Raw genomic sequence first — 23,647 nt, 5'->3', positions numbered from 1 at the left:
AGTTGGCCGTTCAAGAGTCCCTAGCTCTCAGTGTTCAGTGTGCGGGCTCTGTGTCCAACATGGGTTAACGCCTACTTGCTCGATCCCGCCAAGTTGAATCATTGATGGCGGAGGTGGAAAATCTTAAGCAAGAGATCAAACAGCTTAAACACGAGAATAGAAGTTTGCACGTGCTTGCAAATAATTATTCGACAAGCATGAAGAGGAAGCTTGATCAGCTGCAAGAATCTGAAGGTCGAATTCAAAGTGACCGTCAAAGGCTTGCGGCTTTCTTCCAGAGGCATCTTTTTCCTGCGTCATCTAGCGTTCCACCAAGTATTGAGGCCTCGAATGATCTATCTTAGATGCCTCCCGCTCCTGTAGTTTTGCCAAGTAGTGGGGCTTCACGTAAACAACCTTTGTGAAGGCTCCAGCCTATCTTTTTTTTATTTATTTTATTTTATTTTTTATTTTTGTAACTTCTCGGAGATCAATGGATATGCTTTATTTTATTCAGTGTATTGGGTTGTCTCCCAAGTAGCGCTTTCTTTATCGTCTTGCAGCCGGACGATGGTATGCTCATTCCTCACTTAGAGCCCACAGCATGGAGGGGTATGTCCTCCACGGTATGCTCCTTCAACATTTTCATAATATGGCTCAATGAATGGGCGGGGATAATGATCCTCCCTGATGGTGATGTTTTGGTTCTGAACGTCCATGCACATGCTCCCACCACCTTGAAATTGATTGGGTACCTGCACCAAAGAAGGTAACAACCTATTAATTGAAATGGGAATTGAAAGTGGGATTGAAGACTTACAAACATATTGTGGTGACGGCTCAAAAGTGGCAGTTCCATCAACAATATCACTAGGACTACTTTCGGCCATATTGGGTGGTTGTAGGGCAATCACTCCAAGTTCTTCTCCAATGGTGGTTCTTGATACATCCTTCGTGATAAGTGTGGATTCTTTCGGCCCTGTGTCTTTATGCACATCTATGACAAAACAAGAATGACTATCGTTAGGATTCTTAATAGAGTCAGAAACTTTAAAATTAATCATATCACCACCAAACTCCATAGTTAAGGCTCCTTTGGCCACGTCAATCTTGGTGTGGGCTGTTTTCATGAAAGGTCGTCCAAGTAAGAGTGGCGATGGTGGAGAGTGGGTTGAATCCTCCATGTCAAGCACATAGAAATCTGCAGGAAAAATCAAGTGGTCTACCTGCACCAAAACATCTTCCAAAACTCCTCTCGGGTATGCATTAGATTGATTGGCTAATTATATAATAACCCCATCATTTTTAAGCTCTCCTAGATTCATCGATGCATAAACAGAGTATGGCATGACATTAATTGATGCACCTAAATCTAGCATAGCATGTTCGAACCTTTTATTACCAATTACACAAGGGATGGTGAAACTACTTGGATCTTTGCATTTAGGTGGTAACTTTCTTTGCAATATTGCAGAGACATTCTCACTTACATGTACCACATCTTTCTCCCGAATCAGTTTCCTTGTTGTACAAATCTTCTTCAAAAACTTGGCGTACTTTGGAATTTGCTTTATTGCATCAAGGAGTGGGATATTGACATGCACCTTCCTAAACGTCTCCAGGATGTCTTTTTCATCCTCCTCTATCTTGGCTTGCATAAACCTGCTACGAAAGGGCACGTTTGGTAGAATCACATTAGAAACAATTGAGTTTGGACCTACCTTACATTTGTTGGACGGCCTAGGAGCTTGAAGTGGTTGCGGCAAGGGTTGCTCCACCCGTTCCGTGGCTTTGCCCTTGCTCTCTTCCTCTTGCAGCAACCTTTCATCCTCTTCTTGGCTTGATTTTGGTGGTTGTGAGGTGGTTCCAACTTCCTTGCCACTTCTTAAGGTGATTGCATTGGCGGTTTCGAACCCTCCCTTTGGGTTTGGAATGGTTGAGCTTGGGAGCTTGCCTTGGTCTCGGAATTGCCCTACAAACTCCGCAATCTGCCCAATTTGTTTCTCCAATTGATCCACCCTTTTTTCTTGATTTTGCATTGCTTTGTCTTGATTCTCTTGCCCCTGAGACAAATTAGTTAGTAACTTAAGAAGTGTATCATTGTCTAGGGACGTACCTGAAGCATTTGTGGCAGATTGTTGTGGAGCATGTGTGGGTGCGAATGGCTTAGTGAAGAAACCCGGGGGTTGTTGTCTAAAGCCTCCTTGTTGTTGTGGTTGTTGGGGCTCCCTCCATTTGAAGTTTGGGTCGTCTCTCCAACCTGGATTATACGTGTTAGAATATGGATCGTTCCTCGGTTGGTTTTGATTCCCATAGCCCACGGCATTGGCAGATTCCCACCCTCCGTTCTCAATTAATTGAGGGCATTGATCAGATTGGTGTCCTTGAATGGAGCATACACCACAGATTGTAGTTCGTTGTGTTTTAGGGCCTTCAACAAACTGCGATAACATAGACGTAAGGTTAGCCATCTGGGATTGTAACTCAGAAATAGAACTTACCTCATTTACATGTTGTGGCCGTGGGGTGTCTCTCTGCCCAACACCTTCATATTGTTGTGCATTGAGTGCTCGATTAGCAATGAGAGTTTTGGCATCCCTAGGTGTCTTGTCCACTAGAGCTCCTCCCGCGGATGCATCCAACATTTGCCGTTCAAGTGGTAGAAGACCTTCGTAAAAATATTGAAGAAGTAGCTCCTCCTTCATTTGGTGCTGTGGACATGAAGCAACAAGAGTTTTAAAACGTTCATAATAAGTTGGAAAAGATTCACCTTGGCTTTGCTGAATTCCACTAATCTTCTTGCGAAGAAGAATGACTCGTGATGTCGGAAAGAACTTCTCTAAGAAGGCTCGCTTCATACTCTCCCATGATGTGACAGTTCCGGGAGCCAACTCATACAACCAATCCTTGGCCTTATCCACAAAGAAAAAGGAAAAGCCTTCATCTTCAATATGTTGCTGTCCACGTTCACCGGTGTCATACTTGAGCATACGACTTCGAACTCTTTTAAATGCTTATTGGGGTCCTCCATTGATAACCCATGGAACTTGGGTATATGATGTAGCAAACTGGACTTTAACTCAAACTCATCGGTCTTCTCAGGGGCTGCCCTAGGGTATTGGATGCAAAGAGGGGCTGCATTGGCCAAACCCGAGGCAGAAAGCTCCTTGATGGTCCGATTGTCCACTGCCATGGTTGGTACTTCCTCTTTAAATTCAGGTTCGGGACTAGGAGGGTTAGACGCTTGCGATTTCTTTTTCCTTCTCAAAGTCCTCTCGAAATCACCGTCAAAGTCGGAGATATGCTCACAAACAGGTTGTGAGCTACGGGTCATAAACTAGTACCTACACACAAGAGTAAACAAGATAAGTAACCAACTTAATAGACTCGGCACAAGTAAGAAAACAAGTTGCCAACACGGCACAAAAATAAAACACATACACACGGTGCAAAAATTAAAACAAAACAGAAACTAAACAATTTAAACAAGACTCAAGACAAGGGATTAGCAACTTTGCTAATCCCCGGCAACGGCGCCAAAATTTTGATGCGATACGAATGTGACACACAAATTAAACCCTATTTGTGACAATTGTAGTAATGATGTAAGTAGGGATCGTTCTAACCGGGGATTAACTAGGTGTGCTAATCTAATTTGAATTGACTCAAAAAGAAACTAGAACTTAATTTGGACGAATTTGAAAGTGTTTATGACTCCAAATGCTTAAAGACACAAAATAAAACAAATTCGAATGACTAAGACTCAGCAAAATATGGGGGGATTGTGTTTTTGATGAAATTAAATAAAATGCACAGATTGTAATTAAGGGCAAAATATAAATATGAATGTGATGAAAATATGGATGGAATGCTAGCTAGAAGGTTCTTCTCCACACATGTTACACTTGCATACAAGATGATTTTCAGTTGGTCTTTCGATAAATTATGAAACTCAACACCCCGGGTTAATTAGGTCCGCTTAAATTAACCGTCAAGTTCTCCTTAAGTTAATGAATTGGATGGGTTAGCGCAACGCAATTCAAAACATTCTCCAAAAGTCCTTTACGTGAAAAGCACAATAAAGATACAATCAAAGATCATTAAGCATCATGAAAACTATAAGTGTTGACGAGGCCTTCGTTACTATGATGAGCATGAAACTAGTGCCAAGAATTCATTTAACGCGATTGTTTATAAGCAACCTCCACTACTTGTGAATATAAGTTCATAACTATTAGGTGAAACTCACTTATATTCTATCGTCATATTCATGCATGAAAATTAAGCGTGCACTCTCAATAAACATACATAAATAAGTTATCAATCAAACAGTTAAACAAATTGAATCCACAACTCATGAAAGTCCAACCAAAGGTAATCAATTCATATTGCAAGCATAAACATGGTTTCGAATCACCCCCTAGCTAAAGGGGGTTTAGTTCCTCATACGTACAAGACAAAGATAAGTAAATTTAACCATTGAAATCAAGGAAAGGAAACACCTAAAAATTCCAACAACTCAAACTTGAATTGTATGAACGTTTAGGCCTCTCTTTTCCTCATCTTTGTTGCGGCACAAGGTATAAGGATAGGTTTTGGGGTGGTATTTGTATGGAGGAATGGATGTGTGATGGTAGGGTAGTGTTTTGGAGGGATGGGGAGTGGTTGGAGTGGCTGCAATGGAGGAGAAAATGTGCAGAAAATGGAAGGGAATGCACGGCACCAAGGATGTGTGTTGTGATGGATGAAGTGTGTATGAATGCATGGTTTTATAGGGAGAGAATGGGAGAGAATGTGGCTGAATGATTAAGAGTGCATGTGGCTCTATGATTAAGAGTGCACGTGGCTGAAATAATGAAGGGAATGAATGTAATTGGAAGGGGAATGCACGGCACAAAAAGGGAGAACATGTGGAAGATGGCTGGAATTGGTGGTTTGCACGGCAAAGGGTGGTGTAAAGTGTATGGAATGTGGCTGCAATATGAAAAGAATGAATAATTAATGCATGTAGGGTGCAGCTAGGTTGGAAAGGTGTGATGGTGGCTGAAATAATGGGAGGGAATGAATGGAAAAACAGCTAGGGAGTGAATGTGCTGCAATGATGAAGTGGGAAAGCTGGAAATTCAAGGAGTGGAAGGGGAATGCACGGCAAGGGATGTTAGAATGGGCTAGGCCCTTTGTTTTATGTCCTAAAGTGCATACAAGGCTTTCAATTTCGTCCAACACTTTGGCTCCAAGCATAAGCTATCCATCCTTAGCCCAAAAGTGCTCCATTATGGACTTCTTTGCTCTTTTAGCCCTTAGAACCTGAAAACATACGAAAATAACTTAAAAGACTTAAAGAACTAAGAAATAACAACGTAAATGCACAAGAACAAGCCAACTAAGTTGCCTAAATATGCTCCTATCACCTGAAACTGGGTTGAAAAGACCTTGTGGCCAGAAATTAGAGAACCTCGCCGTTCCCTTGTTGGAGGTCCGATGACTAAGATTCTTCTCGGGTTTGACTCCTGAAAGGAAAAGCTACCACGCCCTAGTGGTGTGCCACTGTGATTATTGTCGGAAAGAAATGTGACAGCTTTAGGGTTTCAACGAGTCTTCGTGTTTCTCGGGCTTTATTTGTCAAATATGGTAATCCACATGGGAAATTAAGGTGAGGGCTCGACTGGGTTCGAAGTGAGGAGTAATTTGACACCGGCCCTGTTGTTAACGGTGGTCGGAATAGAGAGATGGAGTCGGGTCGTGTCAGCGGGTCGAAGAGGGTCCGAGTTCTCTCCTCTTTCTTCTCCTTCCTTTCTCTGCTTTCTCTTCCTTCTCATTCCAGATACAAACGTGGCACAACTCATTGCTCCATAAAATCTAGAGCCTTCTAGATTGAAGGAAAATTACCAAAATGTCCTTAATTTTAAATCTTAATAACTCATTCGTTATAACTCCGTTTGTCGAACGGTTTGTGCCTACACGCTCATAGGGTCATCCTCTATTCAAAAATATCAGGAGATATGATAAAATATATATGAGGATAAAATACATCCTCGCATAATTACGTTAAACCAACTAGGGGCATTTTCATCTTTTTCACTTATCGATAAATTTTACGATGTAAATTATAATAATTTCCGGTAACAAACTTAAAAAATTTCTCAATTAAACTTTCATAACCATAAATAGATTTATTTTCGATATTCCCCACATATTCATAATTATGAATATCAAATTCATATACTTAATTCTTTTTTTCTTCAGGGTATTACATGTGGACTGCAAAAGAAATATAAGCAGATCAACGACCAGAAGCTGACTACCAGCAGAAAGGTGTCAGTCAGCCCTTGTGGGCGGTCTTAATTTGTGTGCCTAGATAGCTAGAAGTCAACATGCAAAACCGACTAGACAATTAAACTAGACAGAATGAAACACAAATAAAGATATGAAATGCAAATGCATGAACAAACCTTTTGAAGTAGGTGAACCATGACTTTGAGCGTCTAATCATAGTAGCAGCATCCCATAATCAAAGAATATAGTCTAAAACTAAATTGAGCATGTGGTACACAAATACAATATTTGACAAGGAAAGCCAAACACTTAAGACTAGACTTTATAGATGCCTTGATTTCATTTTTGGCATCCATTTAGTGAAATTCCAAGGTTTTAACATAGTTAACCACTTGGGCGGCTTAGTTGACTTTTTGGTTGATCGTTGACTTTCCCGTTAACTTTTTAGAAAATTTGCCTGGGACTATTTTTTAGTGTATTTCGACGCCGTGATTTCAAATCCGCCGTCAGTTTTTCACAATTTAAACATTTTAATTGAGTTCTACTAATGAGATCCAATATTATGCTTAGATAGGATTACTATCGGAGGCTCCGTCTTTCTTAGCTCAAACAGATGTGATCTCGCAAGTATTTGTCAGCGAGTCTTTTCCCTTGTGTAGTATATATATTTATTTAGTTTCCATATATATATATATATATATTTAATAATAAATTTTCTATATGATGCCATAATTAAATTAACATTTATGAGAAAATTCATAATGATGAGAATTATGAGATCATTATAAATCCTACGGGATGCCTTAATTATATTTACGGCCATGAATAATATTATGATAACTAGAATGATCAATTTACTGTTGCATGATCATATTTACGTTATCTGCTCATCGAGTGCTTAACTGGCATTTGTACTCGCCCGAGCCAAGGCAGGGCCAACCTTCACGTGTATGTTCACATTGCACCGATACGCTCATCTTGGATCCATGGTAGGTGTTAGCCTAATCCTAGATTGTTATAGGGAATTAGGACTCATATGTGATGCGCTTAGCACCAATCTTCACATGATCGTAGTATTAGAGTGTAAATCATATTACACCCAGTCATGTTCATGTCAGAATATCTCTGCATGATCTCGTGTGTCAGCATATGTCGATGAACACCCGATATAATATGTTCGTTTATTTGAGTTATTGTGATTACCAGTTTTCATGTGTTTTATATGCTGAATATTGTGAATTATTACATTCTTGTGATCTTACTGTTTACGGTAAGTGTTTTCATACTATACGTAGTATGCTATTTTAGGAAAATATACTTGTTTTACGGCAAGGGATTATTACGTTTTCGAAAATGTTTTACAAAGCTTTATTTTTAGGCCCACTCACCCTTATTTTTCGCCCCTCCAGGTTTTAGTGGTGGAGCATTCGTGTTAACAAGGATTCTTGGCAAATGTTGTTATAGGAGAAAACTTTCGATGGTATAATTCTTCTTCTACTTTTACTATACTATGCTTATGCTCTGACATCACGTGTGAAATGGGTTCAATCCCGCTTACATGTGCACTCTTGCATTTAGTCACTTATAGGTTTAAATTTACTCAACATTTTTCACATCACTACACTTTATGGTTTCGTCACCTTCCTAGTGTCGGTAAGCACAACTCGATTTGGAGTCCAGGTGGACATTCCAGGTCTGGGTGTGTCAGAAAGAAGTTACAAAACAAGATTTTAGTTTTCAGTTTTCAACAAGGTGAAAACCGAAAATAAAATGGTTATCAAACGGCCCATTAGTTAACCATTAACTTGTAAATAACTAGATAACCCATTTGTGTATTGCATTTCCATTTATCATTTGGGAACCTTTGCAATCCCTTTTTTTTTTTAGCCAAATCGGATAAATGGTCCCCATGGTCGCAGGCTATTCAAAAGATAGCCTTTGTGGTAAAAAATTTAGATCTAAACTCTTGTGGTAAAGTCTGTTAAGATTTATGCCCAAAACTGAAACTTTTGTCATTCCTCCGTTAGTAATTGCATGTGAGCCTCATGTGTGAGGCTAAGATGATTATTTTATCCCTTTCATAGTTGCTCCCTGTTCTTTGATTGAACTGCTTATTCTAGAAGAAGCACAATCATTCCTCATGACCATTGTATTATTATAATATAATTTTTGAATCGCATCAGTTGTGAGTTCTCATAAGAGGACTTCACCTATCCAGTTGATGACACATACTTGCCCACCTTGTAAAATATGTGCCATTTAAACCATTGACATCGGAAGCCAATGAAATAACAAGGGGCAAGCTACTATTTCCAAAATCACAATTTCCTTCAACTGTGTATTGGTCGAATTATGGATTTCAAACCATAACCCATCATTCAAAGGCAAATTTTTCGAAATAGGCAAGATCAAATCTGTCCAAAAATGGTACCCAGAATCCAAAATTTCCAAATTTCCCAACTTCTGCTCATAATTATACTTCAAATTCTTCTCAACGAGGTAAAAATGAATGCTCTCTAATTCACATCGTAACTCCCAATATATGTTTATCTATCAAATTCCTAAGATAAACTGCTAGCGTTTGATTGTTCTGAAGCAAAGACTATGGAAGGGATGAAAGGGAAAGAGATGAAATGACCATCTTAGCCTCACTCACATATAGGCTACTAACGGAGACACAAAAAAAAATTTAATTTTGGGTATAAATCCTAATAGAGTTCATCACAGGGTTTAAATCCTAATTTTTTACCACATGAGTTATCTTCCAAGCACCTTCTAACCATGAGTACCATTTATACGATTTGGCCTTTTTAAACTTATCTCTGTGTGTGCATATATATGTTGTTCATATACTGGTAGTAGTTTCTTAAGCTGGTCCACGTTTCGAGGACTAATTGTTAGGCTTTAAGTATATATGATATTTGAAAAGATTAAGCCAAATTATGATTGGTTTCAGTTGATGAAATAAAGAAAAATATATTGATCGCAACCTTACAGTTTGAGTCCTACAACAAAAATGTATGAACTAACAGTACTGTAGATTTTGTTTTCTCTCTGCAGTGAGAGTTATTGTTCTTCATTGCCAACCAACATTTCCTACCTTTATCCTCCTCGACATTAATTTGAAACCATATACCTTAAACTTTACAACCAACTAGATCTGATCGAATGGTATCCAGAGTGAATCTAAAGGGTCCTATCGGGCGTGTCAAAATTATGTTGGTGGCCACAATTCTCCCTGCAAGTGTGCGAACTCTATGTCAGTTTAAAGGTGTCTTGGGGAAGCCTTGAGCAATCCTTTAAGCTCTTTTAAACGAGATTGTTGTTTTCAGGCATGCCACTATTGGATTAGACCAATAGATTGATTACGAAGTAATTGTTTGTTAGAACGTTTGCTTACACCACAAGTAAATCGAGTTTCTTACCAAAGAATTGTGTCATAGACGAGTTAAATCTATGTTAAGTTCTTTTCTATAATTTGCCACCAATGACTCTATATTTTCTTTATGTTGATGCCAAGAGTGACACAACACGAGTAGATGAACCCGCACAAACAAGGGGTTAATATAATGGCATATTTGTCGATTTGTCCACTAAACTTGTACAGAGCTGTCAAATTTTCCCGAATTTTAATTTTAGCTGTTTACCCTCCTTAACTTTTATAATTAGCCAATTTTCTTCTTGAACTTCAATTTTAGCCGATTACCCTTTGACCTTTTATAAATAGCCAAATCCCTTCCAGACTCTATATTTTAAAAATTTTCATCCAGTTTGATCACACGGACAACACATGACAACTGTATTGGGGCAAAATGACACACCCCGACCCAGAAAGTCCACTAGGATTCCGAGTCGAGCTGTGCTAGCCGACACCTGGAAGGTGACGAAGCCATAGAATGTGATAATGTGTAAAAAAAAAAAGAATAAATTTAAGCTTAAAAGTGCCTATATACACAAATACGCGACGAGTGGGTATGGACCCATTTCACGCGTGATACAAAGCATAAATAAGCACAGTGAGGTAAGATAATGATTATACTGTCACAAGTCCTCGTCGATACGGAACTTGTTATTAGAACCTGGAGAGGTGCAACAATAGAAAACGTGAGTGGTCGAAACAAAGATTTTCAAAATCATTTCTATTATCAAAGATAGTAACCCCTTGTCGTAAAACATGTATAGTTTCCAACAAATCATACTACGTTAAAGTATAAAATCAAAAGTGTACTAAAAGTAAACCCAGAAGTATACCACTATCCAGCATCTCATTAGCAATATAAATAATCATGTGCTTAATAAACGATACCAGCATGCAAGTCAGAATCACCTATGATGACCTGTTCAACTGTACACATATATCACATCAATCAATGCTAGCATATAAGTCGGAGTCACCTATAGTGACCTGTACGACTTATCCATATCTCAACAATCATGGCTAGCATATAAGTCGGAGTCACCTATAGTGACCTGTACGACTTATCCATATCTTATCACATATCTCATCAATCATGCTAGCCAATAACTTAATAACACGCTAGCCAATAGCTCAATAAGTATACCTGCACACGAGTCGGAACCACCTAAAGTGATCTATACGACAGGACTGGGTGTAAATAAGTATGCTCAAGTGCTACGATCACGTGAAGACTGGGCGAATAATCGCGGGTCATCTACGAGTCGGAACCACCTAAAGTGGTCTATATGACAAGACTGTGCACCTAACTTGGATCCAAGGTGAGCGTAAGGTGCGGGAGGTGAACACCACGTGAAGGACTGTGCCCTGGCCACGGGCGGGAGCACTAACATCGGGGTGCAGGTTTATGAGCTATAATATATCTCAACACAATCATACTCATTACCACCACTATCATCAACATGTACTCACCTGAAGCTTACCTGGCGTCCGCAGCATCATTTAGCACTTCAAAGCATTCACAATGGTTAGGTTCAGGTAATATACACATGAATATGCCATGATGTAAATCTGAAATTCAACTATATCATACTTCCAGATATATAAACATATATATAAATGGCATGAAATGCATAAACTGTAGCATCTCACTCCCGAACTATTTACTTTCAAGAGTAATCAATGATGATAAGTCCAATTAGACACTAGTTAAATTAATTATCATTACTTACCTTTCCTTACTTCAATTTCTTGATTCTTTACATCTTAATTTATGACCAACACTTAACTACCAAAATCAAAGGTTATATCTTGCATTTTCTACCAAACTCCTTCACACTATTCAATTCCTCAAACAAGGCTATTGTCTCAATTCTTTAGTCTCGTTTATTGTATGGCTGCATTTAACGTCTCGTTAGACTGCCTACGTATCCTAAACAGGGATCAAGCCATTTGTAGTTCACATCCATTAATTGTAGGTGACATGCATAAATCAATTTAAAAGCGTTTGTGGAACTATTAAGTATATGCCTATGATAAAAGGAAAAGACCCACTTACCTGGAATCCACGCTATGATTCTTTAGCATGCATATCGAGGCGTCCCGAATGATTGGCTCCTAGAACAATTATTGAATCATATCTCAGAACTCTTATTAATAGAATATGTAATTCACATAAAACACATCCTCAAAGACATTCTAAAATAGTTTGAGACCTATTGACCAAAAGTTAACCGTCGATCCGGCAGATTCGCATATCAGATTTCCAATCCACAACTTCCAAAGATTCACATTATCCTTCTAGAATGACATACCAAAATTTCATTACGATCCAACGGTCCGATCTTCACCAATTGCCCAAAATCAAGTGGCGATTAACATTTACTTTATAAACTTACAAATCCAATTTGGGAAGATCTGCATATCAGATTTCCAATCCATAAGTTTCCATGATGCTCAAATGTTACGTACTATAACATATTAAAGTTTGGTGACAATCCAACGGTCAGATCATCGATTCATATAAATACCTATTAACGTATCATACCGACGATTCATATAAATACCTATTAACGTATCATACCGAATTTAGGTTCCAATGATCAACCTACGTCATTCAAATATCAAAAATGAATTCAAGACATTTAATATAGCCTAAAAATATCATTGGCTGGCCACTGACAATGCGCCGTCGTCGGTGGCGGTTGGCCGCCCCGACTCGCCGGAAAATTTCACTATTTCCAAAAATTACCAAAATTTACAGAATTGTAGGCCTCAATTTTACATAATTCCGCCGGAAACCCTAAAGAGGGTGTGCTTCGATTCGACCTCCATGCTCACTCCAACGCCTCCACAAGTGTTTGGGCTTTGTTCCTGAGGTTGAGAGGAGTCTATTTGTGGTGTCAATTGGAAGAAATTGTTTCAGAAATGGGAGAATCGACACAAGACCCGCCGCACCCACCGGTGCGATGTTTCCTGAATTTCCATGCTAAAATCTATGATTTCTGGGGTATAATTGGAAGAGGGAAGGTTATAGAGGGGTTTCCAAGTGGTTGTTTGGTGTAATTCACCGGAAAACGAGGTGAAAACCCGTCGAAAATGTGTGTGTGGCGCTGATCGGGTCGGGTCACCAAGAACCGGGTCCCGATCCCTCGCTTCTCCCTTCCTCTCCTCTTCCCTCCTTTCTTCCTTTTCTGATTGGTCCTCCTCCCATCTTCCTCATTTCCCTCTTGCAACTCTCCACTTTCTCCTCTCCTTTGCTACCATTAGGCAGTCCGTCCCCTTTTTTTTTCCTTCCTCTTTGCTCTCTTCCCTGTTTTTTTCCTCACACACACACGCACACACTCACTTACGCACCCACTATCCTCTTTTTTTTTTTTTTTCATATATTAAAATAATATAAATAGAATAATTATTTCTTCAACATACTTTCAGTTCTTAATTCCAAATTCACTTCTACTTGCGCTTACTCGTTCATATCGTCGAGTACTTCAGGAATATACTAAAAGAATATTTAGTACGTCTCACAACCCGTTGATCTATGAAAGTCAAAACCTTCGCCTCTAGGGCATTTTTGTAAATTCACATTATAAAATTTATAAAATAATAAAATTTGGGACGGGTTGTCACACAAAAAGAATGGAAAATTGGATGGAAAATTTTAAAATCTAAAGCTAGGGGCAAAATTGGCTATTTATAAAATTTTAGGGGGGTTACTCGGCTAAAGTTAAAGTTTAAAGGATAAATTAGCTAATTATAAAAGTTCAGGAGGGTCAACAGCTAAAATTAAAGTTCAGGAGGGTAATTGGTAGCTTTGTACAAGTTCAGGGGGCAAGCTGACAAATACCTCTAATGTTATACATATCAAGTGCCTGAACTGATTTCTTGGAAGTGGTAGCTTTCTGTGTTGTGGTTTAGGGATTAGGGTTTAGTTGGGTTGCAACTTTGTACACACTAACACTGATGATGGAAGTGCCCCATCTTAACATGTCAATAATGAACACCCATTATCCCATTGTCGGTAAACTCTTTAGTTGTAGCTATATATCTTCCTTGTATTGTATGAGGGGAGACTATGAAGTATAGGAGCTCAGGTAAAAAAATAAACGTTGTTTTTAACATCCAAAAATCCTTATTAGGAAGCCCTTCTTGTTAATTGATTCATAGCTGTCCATTAACATAAGTTTCAAAGTTATTCATTAATAAGTTTTATAGTCGTAAGGAGTTTGTAACTTAAAAGGTGAAAACATTTTTATTCATTAAGAAGTTTTACAGTTGTAAGGAGTTCGTAGCTTAAAGGGTGAAGAACATTTACTTATGCATTTGAGATTTTAAATTCCGTTTTCTCCTTCCATTAGTACTACTTGTATCAAAAGTCTAATGGCTGTATTGAAGTAAAAAACATTGAAAAGCATAAGCTGCTTCTATCACCTTATATACTAATTTCATGCAACAATTTTCCTATAAGTTGTAACTCCCTTATAACTTGCTAACCCAATTCCATACCAACGGTTCCTACCATTGTGAATATCGATTTATGTGAGAGTTGAAGCCCAAAAGGGAGGATCAGGACATTTTTCTCATAGGGGATCATATTGGTTTTCCTTGGAGATGGAAAATCCGCCCGTTAGGTTTTATAATTTGCAAATTCTTCCACAGTTAATTAAAAGAATGAAATTGGCTGATATTATAACGATACTAGGTAGATAGATATCATTATGGGAGGAGTTGATATTTGAAATCATATTTGGTAACCGGAAATACAAGATATATGATCAGAATTAGGTCAAACTTTGCTTGCAACTCTCATGTAAATGTAAAGGCAGAAAGGAATATATGTTAGTTAAAAAAAAAAAAAAAAAAAAAAAAAATGGAAATGACTGAAAGTAATGGAAGGTAAATACTTGTCAAATTAAGTTAGGTGCTTGTTAAATACTTACAACAGAGAAATAACTTGAACAAAATAATAGTAACTGAAGGTACAAGACAATAAGGTAAAGGGAAATATAAAACACAAGCATTCGAGCAAGTTTAAACTTATTCAGGCAAGTTTGCAAGCCGTTCGGCCAAGTTCTTGATACTAAAAGATGTGCTTCAAAATGAAGTTGAAAATAGGAAAATCAATACTGCATGTAAAGTAGCAGAGCTTTAAAGATAAATGTAAGGAAACACGAAGGTGCTAAATATATGAAAGGGACTTGTAAGAAAGTAGACTGGAAATAGAGCAAAGTTGTTTTTGGGTTGTTTGATTTGAGTGTCCTCATCTTCAGTTTTTATGTTTGCTTTTTATAGAGAAAAGCCGACTTTGAGTTGATGCCTTATTCAAATTAATCCTCCCTGAGTCAAGTTGGCGATGTGAGAGCGGTCAAAGAAGAAAATATTATTCTTCAACCTGGGCTTTCTTTCCTCCAGATACCCAAACTGCCCTCAGAAAGTAGTTTTCCTTTGTTTAAATCAACTGAAGTGTTCTATTAGTGGAAAAGAGATCATCTCCATATTTTTTCCTCCAAAGTCCAAGGATCAAGTGATCTGGGCCTTTAAATTTTGATTTAATGGCCAAAAATTATTATAGCTTTTAAAAGTTTTTACTAACTTCTCTGTTTTTAACCGTTGTATCAAATTTTAAAGGCTCGGATCACTTTATCCTTGGACCTTGTAGTGGAAAGATCCAAAGAGGATCACTTTCCCTATTAGTGTGAAAGGTTTGTTCACCGACTCTGTTGCTACGTGTAAAGTACTTTTGAACTTGGTTAGGTTGGTGCATTGTTTCTTATGCTTTAAATGCCCATTAGTGTTTCACATGGGAATGAATGGGTTGGGTCTTGGTTAGGCCCCAATACATATTTTCAATCCAAACATTGCCACCTTTAAATATGATTAAGCCATTAATGTTGGCTTTATTATGTTTAAACGTTTACCTTCGCTTGTTGGAAAGTACTTAAGGCCTAAACTTGCCGAGTCGTAGAATTCTGATACTCCAACTCGTCGGCTTGTTATCTTGGTATGTCAAAATTATCCTCGACTGAAACCGTATCACCGTCGAGTCTCGCCTTCTTCGACACGAACTAAGATTATGAACCTAGACTGATTATGCAACTAATTGTTGGAAATTATATATTATATATTATAGTATATAATTTTAATAATTGAATGAAAAATATTGTTAACCAATTTCTTAGAAAGGTTATGTTGTTTAGTTGTATTCCCTTGATAAGTGATGTATACTTATAGATGAAATGTTACATCTCTTTGATAAGTAGAAATTGGATTCTATATAAACCCATGAAACCATTGGTATTAAATAGAGAAAATTAGAGTTAATTTTTACTCTTGAGAAATAGGGTTTCCCTACTTTGTTTCTCTCATGCTTCGTGTGTCAAATTCTGAGTCGTATTTTGAGACTACGGAATATATAAAGTTCGCCAGAGTCCGAAGATTGAAGTGCTTTGACTTCGGATTATAGATTGTTGAATCTTGGGAGACGGACGCCTACCGAACTACAAGCACAAGAGTAGGGGCGAAATTTTGTCTTTAGGACATTGCATTTATGCAAGCCTCAATCTCCTCCAAGTTTGTCAGTTTTTCTAACATTCTCTTTAGTTGTTTATATTAATCTCATGTATAATTGATGTTGTGAATTTCTTTATGATTATTATCATTGGAATTATATTGTTATTTTTCATATTTTCTAATATTGCTCCAACAATCTAAAGACAAAATTTTTCTCGTGGAATATTAGAGAGTATGAGTCTGAGTACATAATAGAAGAAGTTAAAATGAATAACATTGAACATAGCCCTAAACGCTAAGTACAAGAAACTCTGATTTTGCTTTGGAAAATTTATGGGGCTGTATTTTATGTGTATATTGATGTGTATTAGTTTATTTGATGTGCTTGATATATACAATAATGTTTGTATGTTGCCACACTAGTGGTAATTGCATTGTGTATATACTGGAAGATGTTTTTCGATTTTCATCTGGCAGTTATATGTGTGCATTCATTGTCTGCATATGTATGTTACATCATATATGCCTTCTTGGTCTAGTTATTCTCACTAATCTGCCATGCGTATGAGATTATAAGAAAATTAATAAATAGATATTTCTACATATGACAGTGATAGGATATTGATGTCTCTGGCCATTTACCACCATGTTAAAATTTGAATTGTCATATAGGCTGATGCCTAGAGCGTTTCTTTCAGAGAAAACATGGATATATTGATAATATATGTTACACTGCAATCATGAATCTTTTGTTTCACATATGCGATTCTCATGATTCAATTGCATCATTCATGAATATCTGCCAAGTATGTTTGGCATTGACTTTTCTATTAGAAAGGAGGTGACGGTTAAGGCTAAGTGAAATGGCTTGATTCAAAAATTTGCATTATTTTCAAATCTAAAAGGGCAATAATGTTCTTTCTTGGGACAATTGAAATCAATATTTGATTGGGTACGAGGATGATTAATCGGGTTTTGTTGAGAAAACCCTTATATTCATAAAGATGTCAGCGAAAGCTCTTGATGAAGAGTGACTACCCAAATAAAATGGGGTTGTTTTAAATTTGTATTGAAACAGTTTGGAAAACTCCAGTAGAAGATATGAATCCAACTTCCATGGTATCATAGAATATAAGATAAGTGCAGATTATTTATATTTATTCATGGAAAGAATGGAATACATATGAAGGACATTGAACAATTACTCAGGCATATGTGTGCATATGCAAAATTGGGTTTAATCTTTAGTCATGTTCAGTCATGATAAGAACCCAGAAAGTGGATGAATTTGGCTTTGAGAAGCAACAAAAATAAACTGATAAACTGAACTCATTTTAGATGAGTTATCTATCAACGTCGAAAGATGCTTATTTAATTATGGGGTCAAGGTCCAAGACTTATATTGAACCATGTGGCGGTTAAGTCGCAGAAAGATGCAACTATTTAACTAATGGATGGTTTTGTAATGTGGTGGGATTGAAAATTGAAATCTGCCATTTGAGATTCAAAGAAAAAAGCATGCCATTTGAAGTGCTGCTTTTGACAGTTAAAGGGTAGGACCTTCCTAACTAGTCATTGACATATTCAAATGTGTTCATGGGCTGGTATGTAAACTTCTACATACCGACTGGATGCATTATCATATAGTAATAATAATGTTGCAAAATCATTTATATGCTTTCTTCGAAGTGATACACATTTATAAATTACAAGATGCCCAAGATGATATTGAGTGTCATTTAAAGTGATATTAATATAAAGAAATAATCATGAAAGTGTGGGGGTCTTTTAGAAAAGACAAGACCATACTGAAAATGTGAAAGACATTTTGCAAATTTGAATTCGACATAATGATGCTTATTAAGTAAGCATATGAATGGACATGGCTATTGGGTCATGCATGTTAGTAACAGCAAGGAAAGAATAAAAGCAAAGAAGTGATTTTCTCATAATTTCTAGTGAGGCATGAAGGCCTAAAAAGATAGATTGAGCCTATCTTAGTTGTTCCTTACTTCTTAAAGTGGAAAATGTGATCGATTTAATGATAGCACTAAAAGAAACTACAATTATGAAATAATTGTAGGGGTTGGTTAAAAGTAGTTTGCTAATTGAATGACATGTAAGATGTCATCTCTTGTAATGAGTAATTGTTTAAGGTATGGCAAGCTTAGAGATCTTCTTATAAATACCTTAAATGTGGGGGAGTTTACCCAAGTGCTTATTGTTAGCAAATTACTTAGTAATTAAGTCCTAATATGAATTTTGAGGACTTCACATTTCAAACAATGTCAAACAACTACTCCCGTATGAAATATAATTTCATAATATGAAAGTGCACACCATAAGAAGAGTCAACCTTAGTGATACCAATTATTAAAGGTTTGACTAGAGAGTAAGTTGATCATCGAGGGGAATGAGGCTAAAGCCAACACAACTAATGAATCAGCTGAGCAGAAATCTAACTTAGTTGATTGGAGATCCCATGATCTAAGTTCAATAGGCAAACTGGTTGGGCATGATTCAAAGAAGTTAACACACTATATACCTCATTCCTATGGTGGAAGAAGTGTGTTGTCTGCAGAAGTTTTAGGATGTATATTTATACTTAATGACAATGATATCTTATAAATAAGAGGAATATAGCAGACTATTCTTAATCAATGGTCACCTATGTGAGAGTAGAAGTGGGTCGCTTCTATGAGTATGAGATGGTTAAATTCTCTAAAGCTCTCATGAATCCGGGATTTGTTCAGGACCAAAATGAACACAACCGTATGAACCGGAATATATTAGGATTAGTGGTGTGTGTTGCTTATTGTCTCGGTTTACTACTGCGGTGAACAGTCCAAGATTCTATATTCATTGCATCACCAAGTAAATCCGATAAGTATTCACTAGGGTAGGTTCAAGTCCCAAAAACACCTCTCCCGATGCATCTCTTGTCCGCCTGTACTCTCAAATTCTTCCTAATTTTTGATTCATGTGGGGGATTGTTAGAAATTATATATTATATATTATAGTATATAATTTTAATAATTGAATAAAAAATATTGTTAACCGATTTCTTAGAAAGGTTATGTTGTTTAGTTGTATTCCTTTGATAAGTGATGTATATTTATAGATGAAAAGTTACATCTCTTTGATGAGTAGAAATTGGATTCTATATAAACCCATGAAACCATTGGTATTAAATAGAGAAAATTAGAGTTAATTTTTACTCTTGAGAAATAGGGTTTCCCCACTTTGTTTCTCTCATGCTTCGTGTGTCAAATTCCGAATCGTGTCTTGAGAGTACGGAATATATAAAGTTCACCAGAGTCCGAAGATTGAAGTGCTTTGACTTTGGATTATAGATTGTTGAATCTTGAGAGACGGACGCCTACCGAACTACAAGCACAAGAGTAGGGGCGAAATTCTGTCTTTAGAACATTGCATTTATGCAAGCCTCAATCTCCAAGTTTGTCAGTTTTTCTAACATTATCTTTAGTTGCTTATATTAATCTCATGTATAATTGATGTTGTGAATTTCTTTATGATTATTATCATTAGAACTATATTGTTATATTTCATATTTTCTAATATTGCTCCAACACTAATTCCCATTTAATCTAGAAACCAATCATGACCTTTTCATCCAAAATCCAATCCGGATCCTCAAGCATCTAAGTCAAATATCATCAAAAGTCAATCCTGATGGTTAAATTTGCCTAGGACTCAGCCATGTCACCAACAATGCATTACTAGGTTGAGACTCACAACCTTTTTTTTTAGGCTGACTTCTAATAGCTCGGCTGAAACCAAAATTTTTCAGGCCCAAACAAAATCATCTTGATCTTTTAATCTAGCGCCTCCAGACATATGGGTCGAGCATGCAAAACCGGGTATACACTCATACAAAGATGTGATATTTGATTTGGTTCGGCTTAACTCATTTACTATGCTTGCTTAGCACCATTTTTTAAACAACCAATGGTGGATGCTAAAGAAGTAAAAGGAAATAAAAAAAGGATGATAATAGAGCATTCGATAAGCTTCTCCGATCCAAATTTAGGTTATGATTACAAATCTGTAAGTTTAGGTGCACCGAAGTATTATCGTGGTTGCTGTCTGATAAAAAGTAAAACATCTGTTTCTTTAAACTCTCACTAATTTATTTCAAGTTGCAATGAAAAGAAACAAAAATAATTATAAAAAGAAAAATGAATTGGGCCATCATGTTGTTGCACTTAGGATATTTGACACAGTGTCATCCTATCGATTATTTCATATACAACCAGCTCAATCTAGATTATTGGAGTTACAAACCTTATTGTAAGAGTCAAATCTCTCCTATTTTTTTAACTTCTTCATTTTCCTCTCTCTTTGTTTATTTCCCATCCATTTTTTTTTTTTTCTGGTAAAGAAAACGGATGAACTGAAGCTGAATTTGATCAACATTCAGTTTAACCAATTTCCATTTTTTCCCTCTCAATTAAAAACACTGCAATCGCGACGAATATTACCGTTCTTGCCGGTCTTCACTCCGACACGGCCCAGCTTGGTCATAGCGGTAATAAAGGCCTGGTTAAAAGCCGCCTTGTTTTTGGCCCACGTTCTTACCGTGGGCTGCGATCTGCTGTCCGTATAAAGGACCTGGTCCGAGGTAAATAATCCTTTCCCTTCCACAAGATTCTGAAAGTATACATTGTCAAACGTCCTGGGCGTGGTTGGGTCCATGTTGATGGCTATGTCGGGGTCTACATTTTTGGGACACATTTGTTGAAGCTGCGTTGCGTACGCTTTGTTCAGCGTGGGGTCCACTGGGTTACTATAAATCCGATTTGAGAACTGGTTGCAATGAGAGAACCCAAGGGTGTGTGCCCCTGCAAATTAAACACAGTTATTAGTGCCCTTAATTAGTGCATGTCAAGGAACCATAATGCTGCTTAGTAGCAAATCAATACGAGGATATGATCAATTGTTTTCCAACAAAGTTTGATGAAGAATAATTGATGAAATACTTATTCAAGAATCACAAAGTATGATTCTCTAATATCAATACACATTATCTATTTCGATGATATATTTTTTTGAGTTAAAAACAATGTTTCTTGAAAGATAATAAAAAATTTTAAAAGCACTTTAAATAAAAACTAGCAATTAAATTCTAAATATTGCAAGTATTGTGTATGTTTAGAAAAAAAAGGCTAATTAAGAACGTTAATTCATGCGGATGATTGTTAGCTATCAAAGTAGGTAGACAGACTTTCACTAGCATAGGTCTTAGGTTTTAGTGTATGATGTGTCCCATTGACGAGAGCATAAAACACGTCTTACCTGAAAGAGCAACCATGTCAGCTTGGGACAACCCATGGGAAGCAAACAGGGAATTGAGCTGGTTCAAATTGAAGGTTGACTTGGGTAGCTTCCCATTTACACTCGTAGAAGTTGAGCTTAGGCCATCCAATCTTCCCAACTCAACAGAATATGAAGGTCCCCCAGACTGCAGAGTTAATACATTTGATTGTAATTAACATTACCGTAATAAAAATGTAAGTAGTTATCACAACTACCCTGCATGGCAAAATAATAATAGAGCAATGCCCTTTATATTGTCGGACTTTAAATTTACACCATACATTCTGACAAACTTTAACCTGATTGATCAGGTCATGATTTCAATTCATAATCTAGCGACAAACGAAAATTTCCAATATCAAAAAGCAAAAAAAATATTTTTTTATAGAGAAAAAAAAAATCAATTAAAACAAAGTCCTTGTGATTAACAAATTACCAAACCAATAACATCTCTGGTGGCCAAGGCAAGAATATCAGCACAAGAGACTTTGTTTTTGCATTGAGGAACTGCATCAACGGCTGCTTTCGCTTTGATCACCGTATCAAACCCATCTCCGGCTAATGACAGATTATCCGGATTGTCCTTTTCTGCCTTGTTGTTTGCAGTGGAAGCAACTATAACGGAAGCATCACATCCCTATACATTGATTACACAACACAACAAAACAAGGCTAAGATTTTGATCGAAATTTGGAAACCCGTGTAGAAAACTTGTTATAATTTCTACAATTTAGGGTTTAGATAGCGTTTAAGTGATTACCTCGACAAAGCAATCGTGGAAAAAGAGACGGAGCGTTCCGGGAACCGTGACGAATGTTTGCTGGAATTTCTTAGTGACAGCATCTTTGACAATGCTTTCAACGTTGGGGCAGATATTGGCATAGTAGTTTGTTTTGAGCTGCGCCGATGTGGGACAAAGGAGTAGACACAAACTGACGCAAAGTGACCATACTAGAATAAGATGAAATCGACCCATTCGACCAAAAATTTTATTTTTTCAGAACACAGATATGAAGAGAGAGAGAGAGAGAGAGAGAGAGAAGAAGAAGAAGAAGAAGAGCAGACTGAGATTTTGAATGGTAGGGTGGAGGAATATATAAAAAGAAGAGGGCGCTTAAGTCTATATGGGCCAGTTGGATTGAGGAATCTTTTACCTTTTTTAATATAGACAAGCAGGTTCATATTAAAGCAAATGCATTTGAACGTAGACTAGTTATCGTGTGTTCGAAAGAGACATTGATTTGGGCCTGTCAAATTTTCACTTGCCGCAGCAGTTTACCTTGTCCTTAGTGCTCTGCAACTTTGTCCGAATGTTTGAGTTTGTACTAAAATAATAAAATATAGTGATTTTAATCTAAATACGTGGTAACAACCCTAATATAAAAAAGGAAAATTACATGTACTGTTCATTTTAACGAAAAATCATATTTTTTATACTAAAAAGTTAATCTTAGTACTATTTACGTTACCCTTTATTTTATTCTTATTATTAAAACTCAAAATTTTTAAACATTTTCTTTAATTTTCTTATATAAAAATGATTTGAGAAAAGATGAAAACGCGGTCTTTGGAGGCTGCTAAAGTAGACACAACTAGACCGTAGACTGGACGTTAAGGTTCCTGTGGCCTAGCCGTGGCTTTCCATACCAGAATAGTGTAATGGACCAGCCACTTGGCATAGATCCAGTGTTATAAAACATGAGTCATGACAATAGGTTTTGTAATTTGTTATGTATAATTTAAAGTTTTTTTTGTTTGTTTAAGGTTAATAACGTGAGCTTTTTAACAGATTGACAACTAAGTATTGTCTATATGATTAAGATGATGGGGAATGGTTAACCAAGATGGACCCGGTTTGTGGATAAGAACTGACTAAATTGCTAGTGCCTTCCCAAATTAATTCTAGGTAGATAATAAAACAAATGGAATTATGCATTATCTATCGGATATAGACAATGATATATAATGTCTATGCCTAGTGATTACAGTAAACAATTATCTATACTATAGGTGAATATATCAATTTTCTTTTAGTTGAAATCTCATTCTAAATAAAAATTTTGTGGTTTCAGAAAATCGACCTACAAATGGATCATGAAGAGCTTTTTTCTCTTGTCCACTCGAGTCTTG

The 23,647-nt window shown here is 36.9% G+C and overlaps 1 protein-coding gene across 1 annotated transcript; it reads right to left on the bottom strand.

The window, feature by feature from the left end:
- Nucleotides 1–20,346: 20,346 nt before the first annotated feature.
- LOC137747100 (peroxidase 73-like) lies at nt 20,347–22,580 on the bottom strand. The gene is made up of 4 exons (XM_068487110.1): nt 22,278–22,580; nt 21,954–22,154; nt 21,497–21,662; nt 20,347–21,042 (listed from the first exon to the last, which is right to left on the bottom strand). Exons 1-4 carry the CDS (start codon nt 22,491–22,493, stop codon nt 20,648–20,650), a joined length of 978 nt encoding a protein of 325 aa, XP_068343211.1. The 5' UTR covers nt 22,494–22,580; the 3' UTR covers nt 20,347–20,647.
- Nucleotides 22,581–23,647: the final 1,067 nt, after the last annotated feature.

Source organism: Pyrus communis, chromosome 10, assembly GCF_963583255.1.
Source record: "Pyrus communis chromosome 10, drPyrComm1.1, whole genome shotgun sequence".
NCBI lineage: Eukaryota > Viridiplantae > Streptophyta > Magnoliopsida > Rosales > Rosaceae > Pyrus > Pyrus communis.
Note: the sequence above shows the minus strand (reverse complement) of the source record. Positions and strands in the feature narration are given on the sequence as shown.

What these genes read in the sequence shown, in the direction of transcription:
- LOC137747100 (XM_068487110.1), bottom strand. Translation starts at nt 22,493, where the DNA reads ATGGGTCGATTTCATCTTATTCTAGTATGGTCACTTTGCGTCAGTTTG. An exon ending in TCCACGATTGCTTTGTCGAG is followed by an intron (nt 22,155 to 22,277) that starts GTAATCACTTAA and finishes ATCAATGTATAG; the next exon opens with GGATGTGATGCTTCCGTTAT. An exon ending in TGACATGGTTGCTCTTTCAG is followed by an intron (nt 21,043 to 21,496) that starts GTAAGACGTGTT and finishes TTTAATTTGCAG; the next exon opens with GGGCACACACCCTTGGGTTC.